The sequence below is a fragment of the Staurois parvus genome, unplaced genomic scaffold (assembly GCF_062004578.1).
Source record: "Staurois parvus isolate SC_StPar_1 unplaced genomic scaffold, SC_StPar_1.0 ptg000562l, whole genome shotgun sequence".
Lineage (NCBI taxonomy): Eukaryota > Metazoa > Chordata > Amphibia > Anura > Ranidae > Staurois > Staurois parvus.
Window position 1 is genome coordinate 3,902,990 of NW_028318358.1, and position 27,782 is coordinate 3,930,771.

Genomic DNA, 27,782 nt, shown 5'->3' on the forward strand with positions numbered 1-27,782 from the left:
GGTATATTATTTATGGTTCTTTTCTTTACAGGACTGTTTTTTGGGAGCACATGGTCACTTTTTCCCTGAATATTTTTGTGGGGCAAGGAGGGTTGCAAAGTGTTCGCAATATATGATGATCCCATTAGCCAGCCAGGAATTTTTTGGTGGATATGGTGATGTGTGGGGCCTGTCCATTAGTGGTGTAAGTTATTGCCACGTGGATGGGTGTACCCGTACAACATATCTGTAGCAAGAGAAGTAGTTATGTTGACACTATTGAGGAAGATATAAACATTATAGAAGAGTTGGGATGTGTTTTACTTATGTATATAAAAAAATGCAGCGCTAGAAAAAAGTGATAATAAAACACAGTCCAGTGAAAAAAGGTGCTCCGTATATCCTAGTGCAAGTGGTAAGGATTTACACTAACCAGATAGCGTAAATATATACGCATGTGTATATATATCTTGTAGAGTCCCCTTCTCCCATCAGATCTGGTCAAGTGAGTAGCCGGAAAAGGTAGATATCCTACGCCCTCTTGTGGTAAAAGAGTGGTCCAGCAGATCAGAACGATATCAATCAGAGTAAGCCTTCCCCTTTCACAGGAGTTGATAAGGAAATCCCTTGGGGCTGTAAAAGTTGAGGAAGCTCCTCACAGGGGACACAGGGAGACACTCATAGTGTAGTAGGTAAGGCTTTATTATGAAAACATGAGTGCACAGTAAACATAGGGTATAGGCAGGTATGGATGAACACACTGACCCCTTGGTATTAAAGATGGCCGCAGCCATCTTTAATACCAAGGGGTCAGTGTGTTCATCCATACCTGCCTATACCCTATGTTTACTGTGCACTCATGTTTTCATAATAAAGCCTTACCTACTACACTATGAGTGTCTCCCTGTGTCCCCTGTGAGGAGCTTCCTCAACTTTTACAGCCCCAAGGGATTTCCTTATCAACTCCTGTGAAAGGGGAAGGCTTACTCTGATTGATATCGTTCTGATCTGCTGGACCACTCTTTTACCACAAGAGGGCGTAGGATATCTACCTTTTCCGGCTACTCACTTGACCAGATCTGATGGGAGAAGGGGACTCTACAAGATATATATACACATGCGTATATATTTACGCTATCTGGTTAGTGTAAATCCTTACCACTTGCACTAGGATATACGGAGCACCTTTTTTCACTGGACTGTGTTTTATTATCACTTTTTTCTAGCGCTGCATTTTTTTATATATATGAATTGTGGGACTTTATATGCGTTTTCCTGTATGTTCAGCTGCTGCCACTATTGATGAGCGCTTACTGTATATTTTATTTTATATCTGTTTTACTTATGACATCAACAGTTCTACTCCTTTTTCCTCTGAGATAAGATAACCAAGGAACATGGTATTTATACATTACAAGCTATTTCTGTGTTATTTATATGTATGTGTTGACGCAAACTAATATTGTTATCACTTATGGAAATAGGGATTGCATGTGCTGTGATATAAATAGGTGCTCCTCCTTGCTCTATGGGTTCTTAATAATGGCAGGTCTAAACATACCAATTATATAAAAGTCCTCAATAAAAGTTGTAATATAGTATAGCGGGCTTTTTGGTGCATAGGGACACAAAGCCTCGTATAGTTTATCATTTGATTGCCCCTGTAGGATCTCTATATAGACAATAAGGCATTTCTTGGTTGTATATTTCCCAAATGAAAACCACATTCACTGTTAGAAATTTGTTAATTCAAGAGAAATATTTTAGAGTGCTCCGTTTAATTTTCTTGCCACCATGGTTGAAAACAAACATTGATCTGACCACACTAATGATTAGAAAATCAAACAAACAATCTTAGAATTAAACATTTCTAACCAATTTCTACAAGTGTATGGCCAGCTTATAGACAACATTAAAAATACAAAAACTGCTGTCCAGTCATAAAGGTAAAACACTTTTTCAAGCAGTTACAATTACCACTGCCCACCTGAGAAGTCTTCTTTTACCAGTGGCCAGGGATCTGTCACCAGCCACAGTCTAATATGACTATTTGAATGCAAGTGTACAGTCCAAACGCACACGTTCCTGCGTTAAAAATGGCTGTGTGTTTAAGTGGGTGCTGCAGCGACCGTCAGCTGGAACAGAATAGAATCAGCAAGGGAGAATGTCACCAGCACACAAGGATCACCAATATGGGTCCAAAAGTTTTAATAAACGATCACATAGTTACAGCAATGCAACGTTTCGGAGTCTTGCAGGATCCCTTCATCAGGCATGTGACATCACCTATATTGGTGCTCCTTGGTGCTCCTCGGTGTGCTGCTGACATTCTCCCTATATGACTGAGTCTCTCATTCTTTGAGATTGGAATAATTTCTCAACCTTGCCCACTAAAACACAGACATACCTCTAATATCCATCATAAGATTACCTACAATTATTAGAGTGAGAACTTACCTAAGTATGGCAGGCCATACATGATTCATATTTTTTTTTTTCAACCAGCGGCTTTACCCAGACCCTGTCACTTTTGTCTGAATGACCAAAGTGACATTGTTTCTTTAAATCTTTATTTGTTAGAGTTAAAACTTTTTTTGAATCTCCTTGTCTGACCCAGCCTTGGGCAGACTGGAGTGTTTAAGACACAAGTTATATATATAAAGTGTGAACAAAGGCTTGAGATCACCAGGAAAATAATATGGGAAAGGATATATGTGCTGCCTAGGCTATGGCGGTTCCAAAAGTCATTTTTGATCTTTTTTAATTGGCTTCTTTCATTGAAGTGATGCCTGGTGATCCTGCCATGAAGGTCCCTTTTTCGGCACTCTGAATTGTACTACTGCTTTTTACAGATGTGCAATGGAAACTACTTACTCTTTGCCTCTTCTCTAGTAGAGGACAGTTGGTAATGATGCAGAGAGAGGTGCTGACATATTTACATCAACACCTTTCCCTGCCCTATTCAATGACAGTACAGGGCTCTTTGTTGGCATCCCCTCAAGGGCAGTCCGGTGATACCTTGAACCAAGAGGAAGAAAGTTGAATGATGCCAGTGAGGTGAATATTGCAGAGCTGAAATTTTTTTAACTAGCTGGGGGCCCATATTGTAACATAAAAAGTGATCCCAGAGTTGGGGTATACTGTAATCTAAAATCTCTGTAATCCTCTGCAGCAAGAATACAGGGAGCACCTAACAGGATCACTGTAAAAATACTTACAGAAAGAACCACTAGGAAAATTCCACAATCTGTAAAATTCCCAGGTTAGGCATGAATCTGATTAGTAGTTGTGAGAAGCATCCTACAATTCACCTCAGGGTAGCCTTCTTATTTCTCTCATGACAAGTGCACTTTAATGTAAGCACTACTTTTATAATTCAAATTATGTGCTCAATAAACGGACACCATTTTTCTTTACACATAATGTCCCTTTTATACAGTTGAGAGAACAGCTGCACTAAAGCTTTGACATGATCAAAACTGGAGCCTTTGGCGGGTCAATGTATTGCTGTGTACCATGCAAAGCAAAACTGTTTATAGAACTGGATTGTTATCAACTTGTGTATACTTGCACGTAAGACACCACATATACTGATGTGTGTAAAAAACTTGAACTTACAATGTCAAAGTAACACTGGCAGGCATCAATAGTATTCAGCAATTCATAGACATGATCCTGCAGGGACAAGAAGTCCTGTTATAAATACCAACAAACAATGAAAGTACATTAAATAGGTACAATTAGGAAGCTGCCAGTTTACTGGAACCTGCATTTTGGTGGCTATTGAGTAATAATGTTGTAAGAATGCTAGTTAGAAACAGCTTTTCTTCCCTGCTTCTGAAGTGACGGTACAATAAAAACAAAATTGCTGCAAAAGAAATGTTTATAGTCTGTGCAATAATTTTAGTATTAAACTCCAGTCAAATATAAAATATACAAATTTACTTTTCAAAATGTACATGAATTTGACTTGGAACAAGCCTCTTGAAGTCTCTGTATAGTAGAGTTCGGAGTACAAGAGGGAGAGATGGCTCTAGGAGCCAGTCAACTGTTCTGCAGTGCTCATGCGGTAACAAGGGACATGCTGACAGGAGGAAAGAGCAAAGTGACAGTAAAATGAGCTTATCAGTCTGGTACTTCTTAACCTGTAAACGTAACCTAATTGCATCAGAGAAAAATCAGGTATTTGAGATGTGGTAGAAAATGCATGGATAGCAATACAAACCTTTTGGCAGCTAAAAGAGTTCCATAATGTTTATTTCATTAGTGTATTTAGCTACCTGCATGGAGTTTGGCTTTACTGCTACTACTACTACTACTACTACTATTACTACTACTACTACTACTACTACTACTACTACTAATCTGTAGTCTAAAACTGTGCACTTGATTAACCACTTGCCCTCCAGAGGATTTACCCCCGTTCCTGACCTGGCCATTTTTTGCCATGCGGCGCTACATTACTTTAACTGAAAATTGCGTGGTCATACAACGCTGCACCCAAATGAAATTTGTCCCTTTTTCCCACAAATAGAGCTTTCTTTCAGTGGTATTTGATCGCCTATGTATTTTTTATATTTTGCGCTATAAACAAATTAACAATTTTGAGAAAAAAAATATATTTTTGACTTTTTGCTATTAAACATGTCCAGTAAAAAAATTAAAAAAATAAAATTTTGTCATAAATTTAGGCCAAAATGTATTCTGCTATATCTTTGCTAAAAAATAAATCTCAATACATGTAAATCAATTGGTTTACGTGAAAGTTATAGCGTCTACAATTGGCGGTATATATACTGGAATTTTTTTTTCTTTATACTAGTAATGGCGGCGACCAGTGACTTATGGCAGGACTGCGGGACATCAGCGGGCATTCTGACACTGGGAGGGAACTGACTAACTGTCACTAACATCCCAATGACACTAATACAGTGATCAGTGCTAATAAACAGCACTGACACCGTACTAATGCCACTGGGCAGGAAGGGGTTAACATCTGGGGTGATCAAAGGGTTAACTGTGTGCTGTTTTACTGTGTGCTGTGTGTGTCTTTCACTGTGTCAGGAGCTGACAGAGGAGAGATCTGTATTGTTTACATAAAAGTCTCTCCCCCATCAGTGATACTCAGCGATTGCCGGGTGCCGGCGGGGAATCACCAGCCGGGACAAGGTGATCTACAGCTGAGGCCGCCAATGGCAGCGTAGTATTTCTTCTATAAGGTGGCGGGAAAGCAATTAAAAACAAACATAAAATAAATAAATATTACATATCAGTCACTACTTACTCTGAATTCCATGACATCCACAAAGGTCAGGTAATAGCCAGTCAGATATTTCACAATCTCCACTTTATCTTTGTGCACTGGACCCAGATGTTGCTGGATTCAAAAGTGAAAAAATAGTCTTTTTAGGTTAACATTGATTATGTGTATCATATCCCAATTTACTAATGTGCAAGTTATTCTCTTCACATGTTTACTACGTTCTACCAGGTAGATGTTAATGCCTCTGCCCACTTTGGGCAAAATGTCTTTGGCCTTGCTGCCGTGTTGCCCACCCCTCATATTCAGTGTTTGGGATGTCCTAAGTAGTCATATATACACTATACTGCCAAAAGTATTGGGACACCCCTCAAAATCATTGGATTCAAGTGTTCCATTACCTCCATGGCCACAGGTGTATAAAATCAAGGACCTAGGCATGCAGACTGCTTCTACAAACATTTGTGAAAGAATGGGTCGCTCTTAGGAGCTCAGTGAAATCAAGCATGGTACCATGATAGATTGCCACCTGTGGAATAAGTCCATCTGTGACATTTCCTTGCTACTAAATATTCCACAGTCAACTGTTAGTGGTATTATAATAAAGTAGAAGCAACTGGGAACAACGGCAACTCAGCTATGAAGCGGTAGGCCACAAAAAATGACAGAGCAGGGTCAGCGTATGCTGAAGTGCACAGTGCGCAGAAGTCGTCAACTGCCTGCAATAGCTAAAGACCTCCAAACTTCATGTGGCCTTCAGATTAGTACAGTGTGTAGAGAGCTTCATGAAATGGGTTTCCATGGCCTAGCCGCTGTATTCAAGCCTTACATCACTAAGTGCAATGCTAAGCATCGGATGCAGTGGCGTAAAGCACGCTGCCACTCGACTCTAGAGCAGTGGAGACAGTGGAGATGTATTCTCTGGAGTGACAAATCAGGCTTCTCTGTCTGGTAATTCGATGGACGTGTCTGGGTTTGGTGGTTGCCAGGAGAAGAGTACTTGCCTGACTGCATTGTGCCAAATGTAAATTTTGGTGGAGGGGGGATTATGGTGTGGGGTTGTTTTTCAGGAGTTGGGCTTGGCCCCTTAGTTCCAGTGAAGGGAACTCTTAAGCCATCAGCATACCAAGACATTTTGAACAATTTCATGCTTCCAATTTTGAGAACAGTTTAGGGATGGCCACTTCCTGTTCCAACATGACTGCGCACCAATGCACAAAGCAAGGTCCATAAAGACATGGATAAGTGAGTTTAGGGTGGAGGAACTTGACTGGCCTGAACAGAGTCCTTACCTAAACTGAACAGAACACCTTTGGGATGAAGTAGAGTGAAGACTGTGAGCCAACATCAGTGCCTAACCTCACAAATGCACTTCTGGAAGAATGGTCAAACATTCCCATAGACACACTCCTAAAGCTTGTGGACAGCCTTCCCAGAAGAGTACAGGTTTTATAGCTTTTATAGCTGCAAAGAGTGGGCCAACTCATTATTGAACTCTATGGACTAAGAGTGGGATGCCATTAAAGTTCATGTGCGTTTAAAGGCAGGTGTCCCATTACTTTTGTCAATACATATATATATATATATATATATACACACACACACAAATGTTTTGATTTTCATTCTATTTTAAACTAATTGGGTTGTTTTACAAGGTGAAGGTTCACATATACTTTAGTGTGATTAACCAGTTGTTTTAGGACTGCATGTCCCAGTATGGCCTCCAAATCTTTAGATTTGCAGTTCAACAACAGGCTGAAATGTAATGGTAGCCTACATCCTGCTATCTTCCCTATATGCCTGTTGCATGGGCTCCTAATAATGCAATAGCTACACCAGGTATACACAAAGTAATTGTTGGCATTATATAAGGTAATAATTGTGTTGACACACTCCTAAACCTTGTAGACAGCCTTCCCAGAAGAGTTGAAGCTGTTGTAGGTGCAAAGAGTGGGCCAACTCAATACTGAAACCTACGGAATAAGACTGGGTTGCCATTAAAATTCATGTGCGTATAATGGCAGGCGTCCCAATACTTTTGGCAATATAATGTATGTGATGTCTCCTGTATCCTGTTATGTACAATTAAGAAATTAGGATTTTTGGTTTACCCTCCACTTGGAGTACATAACAGGACATTAAGATTCCTCCCCTATTGCTTGTATTCCTCTTTGCTTTCTACAAAACTGAAACTAAACTAATTTCAGAGGGGTTATACCAGGGTGGGGGATCCTGCCTTTTTGGTCATTGCCCATTCACCTAAAGGGGTCAAATAACACCAAGTAGTCATGTGTCCTCCCTGTCCTGTGATATACTCCAAGAAAAGGATTTTACAGGTAAACCAAATATCCTAATATTTCAATCTATATAAAGCAACAAAAAATAGCAAATAGAGTCTGGTGTGTGTTTTCCTAACTCACATACAACATTCTACCTCTTCTGACATTTACAAAAGTGGTCTCCAAATTGGTCTTTTGCTTGCCTTTATCTGGCCCTTGGGGCATTATTCCACCAACTGACATCAATGATGGTACACTATTCCTCCCACTGACACCATCGATGGCACTATTCTTCACATTGATACCAACAATGAGGCCTTCTTCAACCCTTTAAAACCAATGATGGGGCATTGTTTATGCCCACTGTTGCTAGGGCATTTTTTACTCCCACTGGCCACAGTCCGGTCCCCCTAAAGCCTTAAGGACAGTAAACTGGCTCTTTACTTAGAAAGTTTGGAGACCCTTGATTTACATTACTGAAAGTAGCCCCTAAATATGTGTAAATATTTTCAAACTATTTAATAACATTATGCATAATTAGATAGAAATACCCAATTTGTTTTATATAAGCTTTGTAATTTATCATTTCTGAACATAATAAGCTAGCAGGCAAATATCCCCTGTCCATGGCAAATTTTTAAAATGAGGGTCTCATCTTTCCTTCTAGATTTTTTACTAGTGATTTCTGGAGAACACTTACATTACATACTAATGGCACCTCTATGCAAAGGCCTTAATGAATAATGATACTTTTAAATTAATATGTGAAGGTAGAACTATGGGAACTGTATTAAAGAAACAAGCTGTGGGGTTTTCTGATCTTTGTTTTACTACCAAATAAGTTCTTGACCTACAGTAGAACAGGCATGCAAACATTAACTCCAGTCCTGCATGCTTGTTTGCATGCTTGTTCCCAGTTAATACAGACCTGGAGCCTAACCATTTAAAGAGACCCTGTCACCTTTTCCACTCAGCCCATCTCCAACCACCTTATATTTTCAACTTATACCTCTCCAGTTCTCTGCTGCTGTAACTTTCTATTTCACAGTGGTCATCAAAATGCCCTATGCATCTTAGGACTAGGTGACTTTCTCCCTCCGCAGCAGCAAACCATTGAAGAAGTAGTGGTGAGGGTGCACTAGATTGGTGAGTATAGGGTGGTCAGGGAGGGGGCTTTATACAGACATTGTAGTGTGCCTGCAATGCATAAAGTATTGGGGATCTTTTAAAACACTTGCCAGCAGAATTACCAAGAAATTTCCAGCCTTACCAGCAGTTCTCTTGGTTTTCATTTATATGCTTTTCCAATGAGTTTGTACACAGTCAGATTGTCATACTATTTGATGGCAAATATTTGGCTGGCATGGCAATTTGTGTACATGAATAAGTAACTTAACAAGCAACTGTTTTATAATTTAGGAAACCAAATGCCACATCTGGATAAAATTATGTTTCACAAAATATCTGTATGTGATAAAATTCAAAAAAGGGCTGCGGTCTACTGAAGGCAAGAGGCAACATTTGAATTCTAGACGAGTTCTGGTTTAGAGGCTTTTTAAGCATTTACCGTACTGCTGCGGACATCGATATTTGGAAACTTCTTGTTGATGTATTTCAGAGATGACTCCATTGACTTGTCTGTGAAGAAGGGGGGTTTTGTTTTGGCATCTGAGCATGTCTGTAAAAAATAGAAAATACATTTACTGTAGTTATAATTCAATTATTTTGTAGAGCTAATTGGTAAACAATTGTTATTTTTCATTAAAACTCGGGTAGTTTAATGAGACAGCTAATTAAAGAATATGTTAACCCAACATTTCATATTCCTGATATGTGCCTGTTGCACCTTGTACTTGTATGAACAAGTTTCTGTTTTCTTTGTGCGATATACCTGATGTTCCTGCCAGTCCCTCTGCTTTCCTATTAAAAAACTGATGACACCAGGCATGGGAGCATAGCATAGTCAGTTCTCTAGCTGTGCTGAGAACTCAGCCCACTCTCCTCCATTGGTTAGACTTGTACCCCCCAAACACACACACACACAAACATGCACACAGCCATTCACTGGAAAGTTTAGTGTACTGCTGCTTCTCCTCCCCCTGCTCTCTAGGTATATTATTATTATACAGTATTTATAAAGCGCCAATAGTTCACTCAGCGCTGTACATTACAAAGGGGGACAGAACATGTGACAGAACAATACCAATACAATGCAAAACATGAGGGGATTGAGGGCCCTGCTCTTTCGCGCTTACAATATGCAGCTGAAAACAAAGGGTATATGATAACTTATAAAAAAAGGATAAAAACAAAGTATTTAGAAAGATATATTATATATATATATATATATATATATATATATATATATATATATATAAACACTATATTGCAAAAAGTATTTGCACACCCTTCCAAATCATTGGATTCAGGTGTTCCAATCACCTCCATGGTCACAGGTATATAAAATCAAGCACCTAGGCATGTAGACTGCTTCTACAAACATTGTGAAGAATGGGTCGCTCTCAGGAGTGCAGTGAATTCAAGCGTGGTACCAAGATAGGTTGCTACCTGTGCAATAAGTCCATCCGTGAAATCTCCTTGCTACTAAATTTTCCACGGTCAGCAGCATTATAACAAAGTGGAAGCAACTGGGAACAGCAACTCAGCCACAAAGCAGTAGGCCATGTAAAATGATAGAGAGGGGTCAGCCCATGCTGAAGCACAGAATGTGCAGATGTCGCCAACTGTTTGCAGTGGCAATAGCTAAAGACCTCCAAAGTTCATGTGACCTTCAGATTAGCACAACAACGGTGCGTAGAGAGCTTCATGGAATGGGTTTCCATGGCTGAGCAGCTGCATCCAAGCCTTACATCACCAAGTACAATGCAAAGTCTCAGATGCAGTGGTGTAAAGCACGCCACCGCTGGACTCTAGAGCAGTGGAGACGTGTCCTCTAGAGTGATGAATCACGCTTCTCTGTATGGCAATTTGATGGACCTAATAAAGCATGAAAGTGCAGCGCTACTTAAAACAATGATTACACAATGTTAGATCACATATAATTGTGGATCAGTAAAATGACTGCGTAAAGTTCATTAGATGTGCTAAATATGCATACAGTCTCCAACGTGTAAGGAGCCAGAAATAGTGAATATCAGAAACGACAAAAAATAGCCAAGTAATGCACTAACCAGATAGCGCATGTTAAAGCGCATGGGACATTTAAGACCTGTCCCTGGTACTCAGCCACTGTATCACTGGAACAAGAAGGTGTCATCTATAGGGTGACCACTAGATGTCATCTGTCCGGATGGAAGCTGTATCCAGCCACTGTATTAATGGATCAGGCGGGTGTCATCTATAGAGTGACCACTAGATGTCATCGGTTCCAAGAGGAGCTGTATCACTGATCCAGGGATGTCACTTGCAGATGTGTTCTTGCTAGGCACAGCCCCAGGACCTTCTGGATTACAGGCTCCCCAGAAATAAAGAGCCCGTGGAAAAAGGCCTCAAATAGTGTGATAACGTTTATTAAGGTCAATAAGCAATCAAAAAAGAACTTACTAACAAAGGTTCAGCTGCTCATAAACGGCCAGACCGGAGGTACATGTACACAGGATAAACATAGCTTGGCACTTCCCTAAGGCGTATCGTGTAAGTACACATGATGTGTAAGTACACATCATGTGTACTTACACGATACGCGTTAGGGAAGTGCCAAGCTATGTTTATCCTGTGTACATGTACCTCCGGTCTGGCCGTTTATGAGCAGCTGAACCTTTGTTAGTAAGTTCTTTTTTGATTGCTTATTGACCTTAATAAACGTTATCACACTATTTGAGGCCTTTTTCCACGGGCTCTTTATTTCTGGGGAGCCTGTAATCCAGAAGGTCCTGGGGCTGTGCCTAGCAAGAACACATCTGCAAGTGACATCCCTGGATCAGTGATACAGCTCCTCTTGGAACCGATGACATCTAGTGGTCACTCTATAGATGACACCCGCCTGATCCATTAATACAGTGGCTGGATACAGCTTCCATCCGGACAGATGACATCTAGTGGTCACCCTATAGATGACATCTCCTGGCTCCAGTGATACAGTGGCTGAGTACCAGGGACAGGTCTTAAATGTCCCATGCGCTTTAACATGCGCTATCTGGTTAGTGCATTACTTGGCTATTTTTTGTCGTTTCTGATATTCACTATTTCTGGCTCCTTACACGTTGGAGACTGTATGCATATTTAGCACATCTAATGAACTTTACGCAGTCATTTTACTGATCCACAATTATATGTGATCTAACATAGTGTAATCATTGTTTTAAGTAGCGCTGCACTTTCATGCTTTATTTTTTACTCTGGAGGTTCACGAGGTACCTTTTGTGCCAGCAGCTACCCTACCTACATCCATACTTTGCGCTCGATTTTATATATTCTCATATATAAGTTTATTTTAATTTGATGGACCTGTCTGGGTTGGGCGGTCCTTACTTGACTGCGTTGTGCCAAGGGTAAAGTTTGGTGGAAGGGGGATTATAGTGTGAGGTTGTTTTTCAGAGGTTGGGCTTGGCCCCTTAGTTCCAGTGAAGGGAACTCTTAAGATGTCAGCATACCAAGACATTTTGGAGAATTTCATGCTTCCAACTTTGTGGGAACAGTTTAGGGATGGCCCCTACCTGTTCCAGCATGACAGCACCAGTGCACAAAGGTCCATAAAGACATGGATGAGCGAGTTTGGAGTAGAGGAACTTGACTGGCCCAAAGGGCCTGGTATGGATGGGGGGGAGCCCCACACTGTTTTTTTCATCATTTGTAATTGCTGCCATGTTTTTTTTACAATCAGCTGTCAGTGGGACACCCGCTGACAGCTGAAGAGTCATCCCTTGTTAAGGACAAGGCGGATGGCTTCCTTAACAACCAACTACCATGTGATAAATTTCTGCATGAAAATATGCTGTAATTACTGCAATAACGATATTTTACCGCATGAGTTATTTACCACAAAATTCTTAGTGAACTGTACTTTTGCAAAAAATTTACGGCATGCATTATTTTACAGCATTTTTTCAGTCGTTATTTAACTCTTAGTGAATTGACCCTATAGTTACTGAACTACATGGTGCAGGGTGGGGTGATGGCATGTGTAAGCAATGGGATAGGGATTGGGGTAGTAAATGGGAGAGAAAAGGAAGAGTAAGGCGGAAACAAAAAGGAAAAAGGGTAAGAAAGACTAAAGGAAGAAGAGACAACATAAATAAATAACTGGTAGGGAGAGGGGTGAGTAGAAGGTTGAAATTTGTACATAATGTATAATCCAAGGATCCCAGATTTTCCAGTTGTTAGATGCTTCCCTAAAACCCCTGTCCACAACTAATCAACCTATTGACACACGTTACATTGAAGTTTATGGAGACTGGGGGGGATGCAGCGGATGACTAAGATTTCAAACCGACACTGTGTGGCTCTGAGCTGGAACATCCCTGGAAAAGTCTGTTTCTGGTAAATATAAATACTACATAACTCTGATGCATACATTTTCCATAGTATTAAAGTGATTGTAAACACTTAAATTTTTTAAAATTAAAATTACAAACATGTTACATTTACCTACTCTGTGCAATGGTTTCTCACAGAGCAGCCCTGATCCTTTTCTTCTTGGGTCCAGCCCCCCCCACCGAGTGCCCCCCTTAGCCAGCCAATTGCTACGGGGGCACTTGTGTGTGCTCGCTCCTGAGCCCCGCTCTGTGTGTCCATTGACCCCAGTCACTGGCTGTGACTGACAGCAGTGGGGGCCAATGGCACGTGATCAGGCTCAGGTATGTATTAGAGGGGCTGTGGGGGACACTGCACACTGAGGTTTTTTACCTTCATGCATGAATGTCATATACACATACATGTACGTCATCTGGCCTGCCTACGCCAATGGCTCCTGCTGCTGTGTCTGAGCCAATGAGGAGGCACAGAGCCGAGAGAGCTGGTGTTCTTGTGCACACCACTGGATCAAGATTGGGCTCAGGTAAGTATAAGAGGGTGGGGTGCTCCATGCAGAAGTTTTTTTACCTTAATACAGAGAATTAATTAAGGTAAAAAAATATTCTGCCTTTAGAACCACTTTAAATGGAGAGTGCAGTGTATGTGCTCAGGCTTGTCAGAGAAGATTTTGACAAGGAGCTGTGTGGAGTCAACAAGGTCACACAGCTGAGATCCCTCTGAAAAAAAACATGCAAGGACTCCGTTGGATGTAAAAAACATAGCAGCTAGCATGATACCATAACACATAGTATAATAAACATCACAAAACAACAGTGCAGCGCTAAATTAAATTAAAATATATGTGCAATACAATAGTGCAGTGAAAATATATCAAACTATTATGTGTCACCACAAATTGAAAAAATAAAGGAATCCAAATGTGAAGCCAAAAATTGTGAATTCAGTGGTTCTTCTATTATGAGGGAAATGACAAATGTGGATGTGAAACGCCACCAAAACTTCTTAATGATGAACCAGACAGCACCTCAGTGTACAACAATGGGAGGCTTACCAGAATTATATGACCCCCAATTAAGAGTCCTCCTGTATTAGTTTGCTTAATATAAATGTTAAAACTATAGAAAGTAAAATTACATTTCCCTAATTTCTATGGTTAATGTCAAACCAATGAGAGAAAGGTGTAGAGCTAGCCTTTCCAGGAAGTGGGGTGGGGTGGGATGTAACCATCAATTGTGGAGGTTTTGGGTGGCTATCAGGCTTTGGATGTAGCTGTCAGTAACAGAGGAAAATGGATAGCCACAAATTAAAAATATCAAACCGATTACACATAATCAGTATATTCCCACAATGAATCTTCTCCCATGAATAAAAAAATTAAAATCCTTCATGCATTTTGCTGCTTAATTCATGTATGTCTGCTGGGACAGAACTGGCTGTTCTTCTATCAAATCTGGAGCTATTGCCACAATCTCTCTGAACAAATATTATTCAAAGTGTCTGTAAGTGTTGTGCAGAGATACAACTCAAAATAAACAACTGATGTGTCCCCTGTTCCTGTGCCCATGCCTCTTTGAACAGCACCATGCAAGCTGACACAGCTGACTGACTGGGGAATCTTCACCCCAAAGGCTCAAGGTGCACAGACACCAGGGATGGCTGGTTAAGTTGCCAGCAGCTGGTTGTGTAATAACAAAAAGTATTGCAAAAGGGTATACAAAAGAGGAAATATACTGTAATTAATAAATGGTAAGTGAAATCTGCAGCAATGATTGAGCAATAGCAATAATATGCTGCAGAAATAATAATTGTTATAGAACACAACCCCTCCTGAACCCTGTACTGGGAAACTCTAACTAGAGGGAGATATACTGTAGATATATATCATAACAGTTCAGCTGTCAGTAATATGATAGCTACATAGTTAGATAGTTAGTCTGGCTGAAAAAAAGACAAAAGTCCATCCAGTTCAAACATAAGGAAAAAAAAAGTTATAATCCTATACACACAGTTGATCCAGAGGAAGGCAAAAAACCCAGCAAAGCACGATCCAATTTGCTCCTGCATGGGAAAAAATTCCTTCCTGATCCCCAGAGAGGCAATCGGATATATACGCACGTTCCTAACCCCAGAAACCACTAAACAGCTCATCCACTCCCTCATCATATCACGGCTCGACTACTGCAACTCCCTCATCACTGGCCTGCCTCGCCGCTGGCTATCCCCGCTTCAGTCAAACCTGAATACGGCTGCCAGACTCATTCACCTTTCCAACCGCTCTGTTTCCGCCACCCCCCTCTGCCAATCCCTCCACTGGCTTCCGATTGCGCAACGGATCAAATTTAAAATCCTAACACTGACGTACAAAGCTGTCCACCATACTGCCCCGAACTACATCACCGACCTAATATCCAAGTACTGCCCAGCACGCACACTCCGCTCCTCACAAGACCTCCTTCTCTCTAGTTCCCTGGTCTCCTCCTCCCATGCCCGCCTCCAGGACTTCTCCAGGGTGTCACCCATCCTCTGGAACTCCCTTCCCCAACCCATCAGATTATCACCTACTCTCCTCTCCTTTAGGCGCACCCTGAAAACCCATCTCTTCAGGGAAGCCTACCCCCTGCTAACTTGACCGATCTCCTCCACTCTTCCTACCACTCCATCCTCCACAGCTATCTCCTCCTGTACCACTATCCTGTCCCTTCTAGATTGTAAGCTCGAAAGAGCAGGGCACTCGATCCCCTCATGTTTTGCATTGTATTGGTATTGTTCTGTCACATGTTCTGTCCCCCTTTGTAATGTACAGCGCTGAGTGAACTATCGGCGCTTTATAAATACTGTATAATAATAATAATAATAATAACATTCCCTGGATCAACTTTACCTATAAATGTTAGTATCCAGTTATATTCTGTGTATCTAAGAAAGAATCCAGGACTTTTTTAAAGCAATCCACTGAGCTGGCCAGAACCAACTCTTGAGGGAGTCTATTCCACATTTTCACAGCTCTCACTGTGAAGAAACCTTTCCGTGTTTGGAGATTACATTTCTTTTCCTCCAGACGTAAAGAGTGCCCCTTTGTCTTCTGTGATGACCTCAGGGCGAATAGCTCTATATTGAGTTCACTATATGAACCACTGATGTATTTATACATGTTGATCATATCCCCCCTTAATCTCCTCTTCTCAAGAGAGAATATATTCAGTTCCTCTAATCTTTCCTCATAGCTGAGCTCCTCTGTGCCTCCTATCAGTTTGTTTGCCCTTCTCTGTACTTTCTCCAGTTCACCAATGTTCTTTTTGTGAATTGGTGCCCAAAACTGAACTGCATATTCCAGATGAGGTGTTACTAATGATTTGTACAGGGGTAGAATGATCTCTCTCTTTGGAGCCTATACCTCTTCTAATACAAGAGATGATTTAGTAACTGCAGCTTGGCATTGCATGCCATTATTAAGCTTGTGATCTACCAGAACTCCCAGATCCTTCTCCAACATTGATTTCCCCAGTTGTACCCCCCTAGTATGTATGAAGCATGCATATTCTTAGCCTCCAAGTGCACAACCTTACATTTATCAACACTGATCCTCATTTGCCACATAGTTGCCATATACCGGATTCCTTCTGCTGTCTAGCTCATTGGGGTCCATCTGTTATGGTGCCAGGCTCAAGGTTGTGTCCCTTTAAGAGCTGATGTAGGCACTGCCACCATGATTCTTGCAGACAACTCTGTCCATTTTTTATCAAGGTGTAATGCAGGGTTGGCCAGTGGCCCCTCATCACTCTATTTCAGCAGGGGATCCCCTTCTGCTCACTGGCAAAGTGTACCCCAAGCAGTGTCCTCAGTGTCCAGCTCCGAAATCAAGCAGCAGGCTCAGTCAGCATTCAGGACATCCTCCGACATTCTGGCTGCCACTGAGTCTCTCTTTCACAGCAACAGGATTAATTGTTCTGCAAGTTGTGCTTATTTCCTCTCCTTGGGGCGCTGGTTGCTCAAGTCTTTCCCTTTTAAAATCAAAAGCCAGTTCAATCTGTAAAAACTACACCTCTCACAATCCTCCACACTTCTCTTCAGAGTCTCTAGCAGTTCAAATCCTCAGTGCCCCCCCCCCCCCCCCTCCCCTGCCCAGTGGATTGAGACGTAACACTGGCGGCTCTATGTTCTGCAATAGGAGTCCCTCCTGCAGCCGTGACTGGGTAAAAGTCTTCTCTGCAGCACAGACACAGAGGAGTTGATTTACTAAAATTGGAGAATGCAAAATCTGGTGCAGCTCTGCACAGAAACCAATCAGCATCCAGGTTTGTTTGGTCAAAGCTTAATTGAACAAGCTGAAGTTGGACGCTGATTGGTTATCATGCACATCTGTACCAGATTTGACATTCTCCAGTTTTAGTAAATCAATCCCAGAGTCCTTTTCATGCCAGAACTGCAGACTAGGCTACAGATGAAAATTCTTAATTCCTTCTCTAAAAAAAGAACAAAGCATTCTGTGCTTCTTCCAAACCATCCTGTGCAATTGTGCAAAAATAATTAAAGTGGTACACCAGGAATTTTTTTGTTTGTAGATAGAGAAGGGGGACATTAAGGGCCAGTTCACACTACATATGTTTCAGTGTGCTTTTTTTCTACATCCAAAACACACAGAAAGTCGATATCATAGTTCACAGTGCTTGTGGTTCCAGTGTGTTCCGGATGCAGAAAAAAAAGTAGAAGAGGCTGCACAGAACTGTACTAGAATGCATCAAAACGCATCAAAAACGCACCAGAAAGCTCCAAAAATGCACTGAAACTTACATGTTCCTATTTAACGCACCAGAACACACAAAATGCATTAAAAAAATGCACCAGAACACAAAGAAAAAGTGTCAAAAATGCACATGCAGAAATGCATCCGGAATGCATCTGCACTGTGTTTCTATAGTGTGAACCAACCCTAGAACCTTTTCTATGTTTTTCCTGATGATTTTTCTACCACCATGTGGAGAAACATGCAGGTGGACAAAATTAGGGGATGATCACACAGCATGTACCATGGACAAGAAGAAATATTCTATGCTTTACTTGGGTCAAGCCCACTTTCTCAACAGCAAGAAAAACATGTGCATTAATAATAACCCTATAAAACAGCAGCAATCTGGAAATCTCTTTACCTGCTGTGTAATGTGCCATGTACTTTCATGTTTTGATGACTGAAAAGCTACAAGCCCCAGCCCAGCATAACCTATATACACTCTGTATGGAATCTATTGGAAGCCTAAACATCACAACATCGCTTATATACAGTATACTATGGGATGAGAATGGAGGATTGCCCCGAACGTGATTTCCATTTGGGATAAAGTTTTTACATAAATACAGTTAATTAAATCTGACCTTTGTAAGCATTCCTGTCGGGTAATTGGTTTGACTCAACCTTCTAACTGCTACATCTTGCAGGACAACATGTTCTGTTGAAAAACAACAGACTTACTGTCTAGATTACCAGCTGACAATAAAAGATAAACGATAGCCTAAAAAAGAAAACTGATGCATCCATCACATCTAAAAAATGGTAAACTGCAATATAATAAATGTTTGCTTTGGGTTTAATATAACACTGACAGGGGAGAGACCTGTGTGTAAACAACACAGGCCTCTCTCCTGTCAGCAGAGAAATACACAGCAGCATGTTTCCCAAATAAAACACACACAGCACACATAGTAAACCAGCACACAGTTAACCCTTTGATTGCCCCAGATGTTAACCCCTTCCTGCCCAGTGCCATTAGTACAGTGTCAGTGCTTTTTATTAGCACTGATCATCATATTAGTGTCATTGAGATATCAGTGATAGTTAGTTCCTCCCTGTGTCAGAATGCCCTCCGCAGTCCCACTATAAGTCGCTGATCGCCGCTATTACTAGTATAAAAAAAATAAAAATAAGAATTCCAGTATTTATACCGCTGTTTGTAGATGCTATAACTTTCACATAAACCAATTAATTACATGTATTGTGATTTTTTTTTGTAACTAACAATCAGGTCCAATTTATGTACCTATATATTGCATAAGTAAGCAGTCATTTCTCATTTCTTGCCATGAAATTGTTATTCAACTATAGGTCGTGTTCCTTTTTATGATTCTATATTGATTCTAATGAATTATTTATTTTTCCCCCAGCTCAGATAGTTTCATTGTGTTTTCTAGTTAACAAACAGGACATGCAACAAATAATAAATAATACCTCATGCTAGAAAAAAATGGTGAATTGAAAATAAAATTTTCAGTTAACAATTTCATAAATGGTACAAAATGATGATATTACTGAATGCCGCAAACTGACTCCAAAGAGGTCAAGCACACTGGCTGAGAGACAATGTCCCTGTGTTTTTTAAAGAATGTCATTCATTTTTAAGAATCATTTTCTATTATTATCAAATATAAGTGTTGTCACTTTGACAGAGAAAGAAGTGACTGTATCTTGACTGCACAGGGCTTTTCACTTCCTCTTCCTCATAGCTACAATCAGAATGTAACTGACAGGAAATGAGAATGTGTTCATCACACCCATTGAATGCTGAGAAAAAACACAAAGCTCATAGACATTTATTTAATATAAATGTGACTATACAAAAAAGCAGTTGAGTATTCCTATATAGCATGGACCTAGAATCCCAGGGGTTCCACAAGAATTAATCCAAGTACCATACTAAGACGTTAATTAATCAATTAATGGAATACAAGATTTATACAACAGTTTGTGTATCTCTTTAGAAAATAAAGTGGGACAAGGCGGGGCAAGTGATACAAAAGGCTTTGGATGTGTAAGATCAGCTGATGGAGACAGTAAAGGCACAGTTTATTTGTGGGGAAGGTGGGATAGGCTTCCCTGAAGGGATGATCTTTTAATGGCTGCCTAAAGGCAGCAGAGTAGGAGATTGGGATAGGGAGTTGCAGAGGAAGAAGAGCCTCTGGAGCAGGGGCGGACTGACAACTCTTGGGGCCCCCGGGCAATAGGGGATCATGGGGCCCCTGTGTCCTCGCCCACACTCAAACAACACCCAAAAAAGCCTATGAAAAGGTATCAGGGGAATCTCATGGGGCCCCCTAATGACCCCGCGCCCTTGGGCAGTGCCCGAGTTTCCAAATGGTCAATCCGCCCCTGCTCTGGAGAAATCTTGAAGGCAAGCATAGAAGGAAATGACAAGGAAGGTAGAGCAGGAAGGCTTGGTAGGAGCAGAGAGGATGGTTTAGTTGATATTTTGAGATGAGGTTGGTAATGTAGCTGGGGGCAGAGTTGTGGATGCTTTGTGTGTTTTTGTTGGTATTTTTAATTTTTTTCATTGGACGATCGGAGGCCAGTGTGGGGACTGGCATAGAGGGGTGGCAGAAACTGAGTGCTTGGTAAGGTAAGTCCAGCAGCAGCATTCACAATAGATATAAGGTAAAGGTAGGACAATAAGCAGAAAGTTCAAGTGTCGTCTGCACTTTAGCAGTATTGTAAGTTAGGGCCATGTCAAGTTCATTTTTCCCTATTTGTACCATATACTTATACACAGATGTCACAACTATGGCACTTGATATGCTGATCAGATCCACCAGCACAATCCCAATGAGACCTACTGGGGTCCACAGGTAGGTTCTCTGGTTCAGACCATGTGACTGTAATAAAGATCCTATGGATGGGGCAATCACTAAAAGTTCTGTATGAGAATCATGACATTACCTAGGTTTGCACTGATACCGGTATCAACATTGGTATCGGTGCTGATGCTAAGTACTCGAACTGGAGCAAATGAATGGGCTCAAACCGCACTGCAAAGATTTGCGTGTGATTTGAACAGGAATGCTGTGCGATCCATGTGATGGTGCTGATCAATCAGAAATCGCCTAGCCCATACTGTCAGCACTGCAAGGAAAGGAGATGTGGCTTTTCATTGTTAGACAGCAGGGATCGACAATCTGGTACAGTTAGGTGGGGGTCCAGTGGATGGCTGGAACTGCTGGAGGATGGGGGGAGAGAGCCATAGGAGAGGCAGGAGGAGACCAAGCTGAAGCCACAGTGGGATTGGGACCCGGAGCTGGTGGAAGCCTTCATGCAGGGAGGTTTACTGCACTGCTCCTGTGTGAACTCAGGCCCAGTCACTATGATAAATCTGGATTACAAATAATGAAAAATAGTGCAGCGCTTCTCCCAGTAATTCAAATAAATAAACAAAAATGTATACGTACATAAATAAACACACAATGCAGTGCCAAAAACAATGTGCCACGGTCACCTAGGTGACCTATAAACGTGATATCCACAACAAAAAACAATGACAAAGACCCTTACGAAAAAGGGATAAAGACAAATAAGTGATAAGTGCCAAATGTGACCACACTACAAAACACAAATAAACACACTAAATAATCTGATAGTCCATAATAAAAAATGGGTGCTTGATATGCTCATGCAATGTGCAAATGGTGTTGTAAGATCTGTGACAGTGTCAGCACATTTCTTCCACTGTGGCTAGAATGCCTCCTCACCTCCTTCTGGTGACCCCTAGGGGCCAAAAAGCCTTCAGGATCACCCTGGATCCTTTACAATCCTGGCTGGTACCTGGCTGGCACCTGTAGTTGGTCTCCTACAAGTATCCAGGTCTCTCAGGTAGGATAATCTGCAGAATAATATTTCACCAGCACAGTGAGCCACAAAAGAGATCCTCCATAGTGCAGTATTTAGTAAGCCAAAAAGTATATTTAATACATTAATTTATTTATATTTATATATTTATAAATTATAAATTAGTGCCACTCACATACTGTGCAGTCCCCCTTCCTCTCCGAAGTATGGGTGTACTGCATGTGTATGGGACTTCCTGGGTGTGCCAAGATGGCGTCCGACGCCGGAAGTGCATCACCGCGTACCGGAAGCTGCGTATCAGCGTACCTACGCGTTACGTCACTAACAACTCATGACTTCCTCGGGATACCCCTGTGTCCCCTGGGGGAACTTCCCTTCACTTTCCGACCCATAGCCAAAACACGAAGTGAGAGGAAATTCTGACAAATTAACCAGTTGCCCTCCACCCTATAGCAGAAATACTGCTACAGGATGGCAGGGCTTGCGCAAAGTCACAGATATATATATATATATATATATATATATATATATACAGTGAGGAACAGAAGTATTTGAACACCCTGCGATTTTGCAAGTTCTCCCACTTAGAAATCATGGAGGGGTCTGAAATTCACATTGTAGGTGCATTCCCACTCTGGGAGACAGAATTAAAAAAAAATCAGGAAATCACATTGTATGATTTTTAAAGAATTTATTTGTCTTGCACTGCTGAACATAAGTATTTGAACACCTGAGAAAATCAGTGTTAATATTTGGTACAGAAGCCTTTGTTTGCAATTACAGAGGTCAAACGTTTCCTGTAGTTCTTGACCAGGTTTGCACACACTGCAACAGGGATTTTGGCCCACTCCTCCACACAGATCTTCTCTAGATCTGTCAGGTTTCGGGGCTGTCGCTGAGCAACACGGAGTTTCAACTCCCTCCAAAGAGGTTCTATTGGATTTTGGTCTGGAGACTGACTAGGCCACTCCAGAACCCTGATATGCTTCTTACGGAGCCACTCCTTGGTTATCCTGGCTGTGTGCTTCGGGTTGTTGTCATGTTGGAAGACCCAGCCACGACCCATCTTCAATGCTCTGACAGAGGGAAGGAGGTTGTTGCTCAAAATCTCACAATAAATGGCCCCATTCATCCTCTCCTTAATACAGTGAAGTCGTCCTGTCCCCTTCGCAGAAAAGCACCCCCAAAGCATGATGTTACCACCCCCATGCTTCACAGTAGGGATGGTGTTCTTGGGATGCAACTCATCCTTCTTGTTCCTTCAAACACGACGAGTGACGTTTAGACGAAAAAGTTCTACTTTGGTCTCATCTGACCACATGAATTTCTCCCATGCCTCCTCTGGATCATCCAGATGGTCATTGGCAAACTTCAGACGAGCCTGGACATGTGATGACTTGAGCAGGGGAACCTTCCGTGCAATGCATGATTTGAAACCATGACGGCGTACTGTTCTACCAACAGTGACCTTTGAAACTGTGGTCCCAGCTCTCTTCATGTCATTGACCAGCTCCTCCCTTGTAGTTCTGGGCTGATTCCTCACCTTTCTTATCTTTAGTGATACCCCACAAGGTGAGATCTTGCATGGAGCCCCAGTACGAGGGAGACTGACAGTCGTCTTTAGCCTCTTCCATTTTCTAACAATTGCTCCAACAGTTGATCTATTTTCACCAAGCTGCTTGGCAATTGCCCCGTAGCCCTTTCCAGCCTTGTGGAGGTCCACAATTTTGTCTCTGGTGTCTTTTGACAGCTCATTGGTCTTGCCCATGGTAGTAGTTGGCATCTGACTGACTGTGGGGTGGACAGGTGTCTTTAAAGAGCTCAGACAGGTGCTACTAAGTTAGATTAATGAGTGGAGTAGAGGTGGACTTTCTAAAGGCACAGTAACAGGTCTTTGAGAGCCAGAATTCTTGCTGTTTTTTAGGTGTTCAAATACTTATGTTCAGCAGTGCAAGACAAATAAATGCTTTAAAAATCATACATTATGATTTCCTGAATTTTTTTTTTAATTCTGTCTCTCAGAGTGGGAATGCACCTACAATGTGAATTACAGACCCCTCCATGATTTTTAAGTGGGGGATCTTGCAAAATCACAGGGCGTTCAAATACTTCTGTTCCACCAATGGTGTTCCATGATGCCGTTGGTGGCTACGGATGTAAACAACACAGGCCTCTCTCCTGCCAGCAATAACATGCTGCCGTGTATTTCTCTGCACTGCACAGCACTGCTAAAACACACACAGCACACATAGTAAACCAGCACACAGTGAACCCTTTGATCACCCCAGATGTTAACCCCTTCCTGCCCAGTGTCATTAGTACAGTGTCAGTGCTTTTTACTATCACTGATCACTGTATTAGTGTCATTGAGATGTCAATGGCAGTTAGTCAGTTCCCACTAAGTGTCAGAATGCCTGCTGCAGTCCCGCTATAAGTCGCTGATTGCCGCCATTACAAGTATAAGGCCTAAATTTATGATGAAATTAGATTTTTAAATTTCTTTTCACTGGATATTTTTTATAGCAAAAAGTCAAAAATATTGTTTTTTTTTCAAAATTGTCAGTCTTTTTTTGTTTATAGCGCAAAAAATAAAAAACGCACAGGTGATCAAATACCACCAAAAAAAAGCTCTATTTGTAGGGAAAAAAGGACATAAATTTTATTTTGGTGTAGCATTGTATGACCGCACAATTGTCAGTTAAAATAAAGCAGTGACATATCGCAAAAAATGGCCTAGTCAGGAAGGAGGCAAATCCTCTGGAGGGCAAGTGGTTAAAAGAATTCCTTGCCCCCAGGTCACCAGAACTAGTGTCCCCATTGGAAGATTTCCCCTCTATTACTTTTCTGGGGACAACTCAAAATTTGGGAGTTTCTTTTACTTCCACTTTCAATGACGATAGTAAACAGGACAAATAGAGAGGGTGAATCTCCCTAATGGGGGTACAGACAGCAATAAAAAAAACTGCCAAGTGTTCTAATCCCTTTCTACTCTATCCAAAACTAAAAAAAAAGTTTTGCCTATAGTTCTACTTTTACCTATCATTTGTCCCCATCACTCTGTTTAGCCTTGAGGTGGAAGAAAATACTCAATACTTCTGGAAAAGGGTATTGATGGCAAACAGAGGTGTGTTAAAGCAAACCTGTTGCTACCAGGGGCGGACTGACCATTTGGAGACCCGGCACTGCCCGAGGGCCCAGGGTCAGTAGGGGGCCCCATGAGATGCCCCTGGTACCTTTTTCATAGGCTTTTTTGAGTTTGGGCAAGGACACAGGGGCCCCATGATCCCCTATTGCCCGGGGGCCCCATGAGTTGTCAGTCCGCCCCTGGTTGCTACCCTGCATACTTCAGTTACCACCACAAACAGAGGCTTGTCATCCAATTATTTAAAAACGAAGAGCGTAACCTGTTGTCATTTTAGACCTGTGGTTGACTTCAAGTAAAAGATCCACTGGTCCTACTTGCTGCTGCCACACAAAAAACACACAGGCATGCATGGGCCAAGCATAGATTTTTTGGAAGGATATTCCAGTATAAGCAACAAAACCCTTAGATGATCCTGTAAAAACATAAAGGGTTCCTATGGCCCACTTATCAGCAGCAGGATTTCTGTCTTAGGCTAGCCAGACATACAGAGAAATTACTACATTCAACCATCCACACTACATAGTGTGGTTGGGTGAATCCCCCCCTGCCAGCTGTTGTATTCTCCCAGCTGCTGATACCTGCAGCTGTCTGCATACCTGAACAGATGAGGACAAATTAATTGCTATATACCAACATATAGTATATAGCTGCTATATCATTTCCACTGCAGTAAAGTCTGAAGAAAATCAAACTACAGTACCTTGAAAAAGTATTCATACCCCTTGAAATGTTCCACATTTTGTCACGTTACAACCAAAAACGTAAATGTATTTTATTGGGATTTTATGTGACAGAAACAACAAAAAGTGGCACATAATTGGGAAGTGGAAGGAAAATGATAAATGTTTTTTAAATTTTTTTTAATACTAAGTATCTTAAAAGTGTGGCCTGCATTTGTATTCAGCCCCCAAGTCAATACTTTGTAGAACCACAGCTGCAAGTCTTTTTGGGGATGTTTCTACCAGCTTTGCACATCTAGAGAGTGACATGTTTTGCCCATTCTTCTTATATAGCCCAAGCTTTGTCAGATTGGATGGAGAGTGTCTGTGAACAGCAATTTTCAAGTCTTGCCACAGATTCTCAATTAGATTTAGGTCTGGACTTTGACTGGACCATTCTAACACATGAATATGCTTTGATCTAAACCATTCCGCTGTAGCTCTGACTTTATGTTTACGACCGTGGTCCTGCTGGAAGGTGAACCTAGCCCCCCAGTCTCAAGTCTTTTGCAGACTCTAACAGGTTTTCTTCTAAGATTGCCCTGTATTTGGTTCCATCCATCTTCCCTTCAACTCTGACCAGCTTCCCAGTCCCTGCTGAAGAAAATCATCCCCACAACATGATGCTGCCACCATTTTTCATGGTGAGGATGGTGTGTTTAGACTGATGTGCAGTGTTAGTTTTCTGCCACACATAGTGTTTTGCATTTAGGCCAAAAAGTTCACTTTTGGTCTCATCTGACCAGAGCACCTTTTTCCACATGTTTGCTGTGTCCTCCACATGGCTTCTTGCAAACTACAAACGAGAATTCGTATGGCTTTCTTTCAACAATGGCTTTCTTCTTGCCACTCTTCCATGAAGGCGAGATTTGTGGAGTGCACGACTAATAGTTGTCCTGTGGACAGATTCTCCCACCTGAGCTGTGGAACTCTGCAGTTCCTCCAGAATTACCATGGGCCTCTTGGCTGCTTCTCTGATTAAGGCTCTCCTTGCCCGACCTGTCAGTTTAGGTGGACGGCCATGTCTTGGTAGGTTTGCAGTTGTGCCATACTCTTTCCATTTTTGGATGATGGATTGAACAGTGCTCTATGAGATGTTCAAAGCTTTGGATATTTTTTTAATAACCTAACCCTGCCTTAAACGTCTCCACAACTTTATCCCTGTCCTGTCTGGTGTGTTCCTTGGCCTTCATGATGCTGTTTGTTCACTAATGTTCTCTAACAAATCTCTGGGGGCTTCACAGAACAGCTGTATTTATACTAAGATTAAATTACACACAAGTGGATTCTATTTACTAATTAAGTGACTTCTGAAGGCAATTGGTTCCACTAGATTTTAGTTAGGGGTATCAGAGCTCAGGGGACTGAATACAAAATGCATGCCACACTTTTCAGATATTTATTTGTAAAAGATTGTGAAAACCATTTATCATTTTCCTTCCACTTCATAATTATGTGCCACTTTGTGTTGGTCTGACACATAAAATCCCAATAAAATACATTTATGTTTTTGGTTGTAACATGACAAAATGTGGAAAATTTCAAGGGGCATGAATACTTTTTCAAGGCACTGTAAATTATTCCTATATCGCTTTGAACCCATAGCTGTAAACTGCAGCAGTGATGCTGATTATTAGAGATGAGCGAAGTATTCAAAAATTCGATTCGACTGATTCGGCGAATTCGTAGAAAAATTTCGATTCGAGTCGAATATATTCGCTGTGAATTTAACTTAAAAAAGGGTGTTTCTAGGCTTCAGAGAGACTTAATATTAGTGCTGAACACTGTACCTTTAATTTAAATGCCCTTGGAGTCTGCTGGGGAAGAGAAATAATACTGTCAGGCAGTATGACATGCAGATGAGTGCCGTCGATCTTAGAATCACCGCACACTTCACTCATTTGGGCAGTCACGGGGCCAAAACCAGAGTGTGGAGCCACAGTGTGGCGGTGGAGGCAGCAGCAATGGGAGGCCATACAGCACCCTATGACAAAAATGGAAACCACCAGCAGTGTGAGGAGACCTGAAAGTGGCACATGGCAGAGTGTGGCGATAGAGACAGCAGCAATGGGAGGCCGTACAGGGACCCATGACACACTCTGGACCTGGCAGCAGCATGAGGAGGCGGTACAGGGGCCCATGGCAGATTACGGGCCTGGCAGCAGCATGAGGAGTCGGTACGGGGGCCCATGGCAGATTACGGGCCTGGCAGCAGCAATGGGAGGCCGTACAGGGACCCATGACACAATCTGGACCTGGCAGCAGCATGGGGAGGCGGTACAGGGGCCCATGACAGATTACG

The 27,782-nt window shown here is 41.6% G+C and overlaps 1 protein-coding gene across 2 annotated transcripts in view; it reads right to left on the bottom strand.

Annotated features, from left to right (window-relative positions):
* NCKAP1L (NCK associated protein 1 like) overlaps window positions 1–27,782 on the bottom strand; it is a 294,538-nt gene that overhangs the window by 252,265 nt on the left and 14,491 nt on the right. For both annotated transcript variants that reach the window (XM_089691400.1, XM_089691401.1), the window contains exons 2-4: window positions 9,086–9,196; window positions 5,264–5,356; window positions 3,598–3,654 (exon numbers count right to left, since the gene is read on the bottom strand). In XM_089691400.1, coding sequence (XP_089547526.1) covers window positions 3,598–3,654; window positions 5,264–5,356; window positions 9,086–9,196 — 261 coding nt within the window. The remainder of the gene's footprint in view (window positions 1–3,597; window positions 3,655–5,263; window positions 5,357–9,085; window positions 9,197–27,782) is intronic.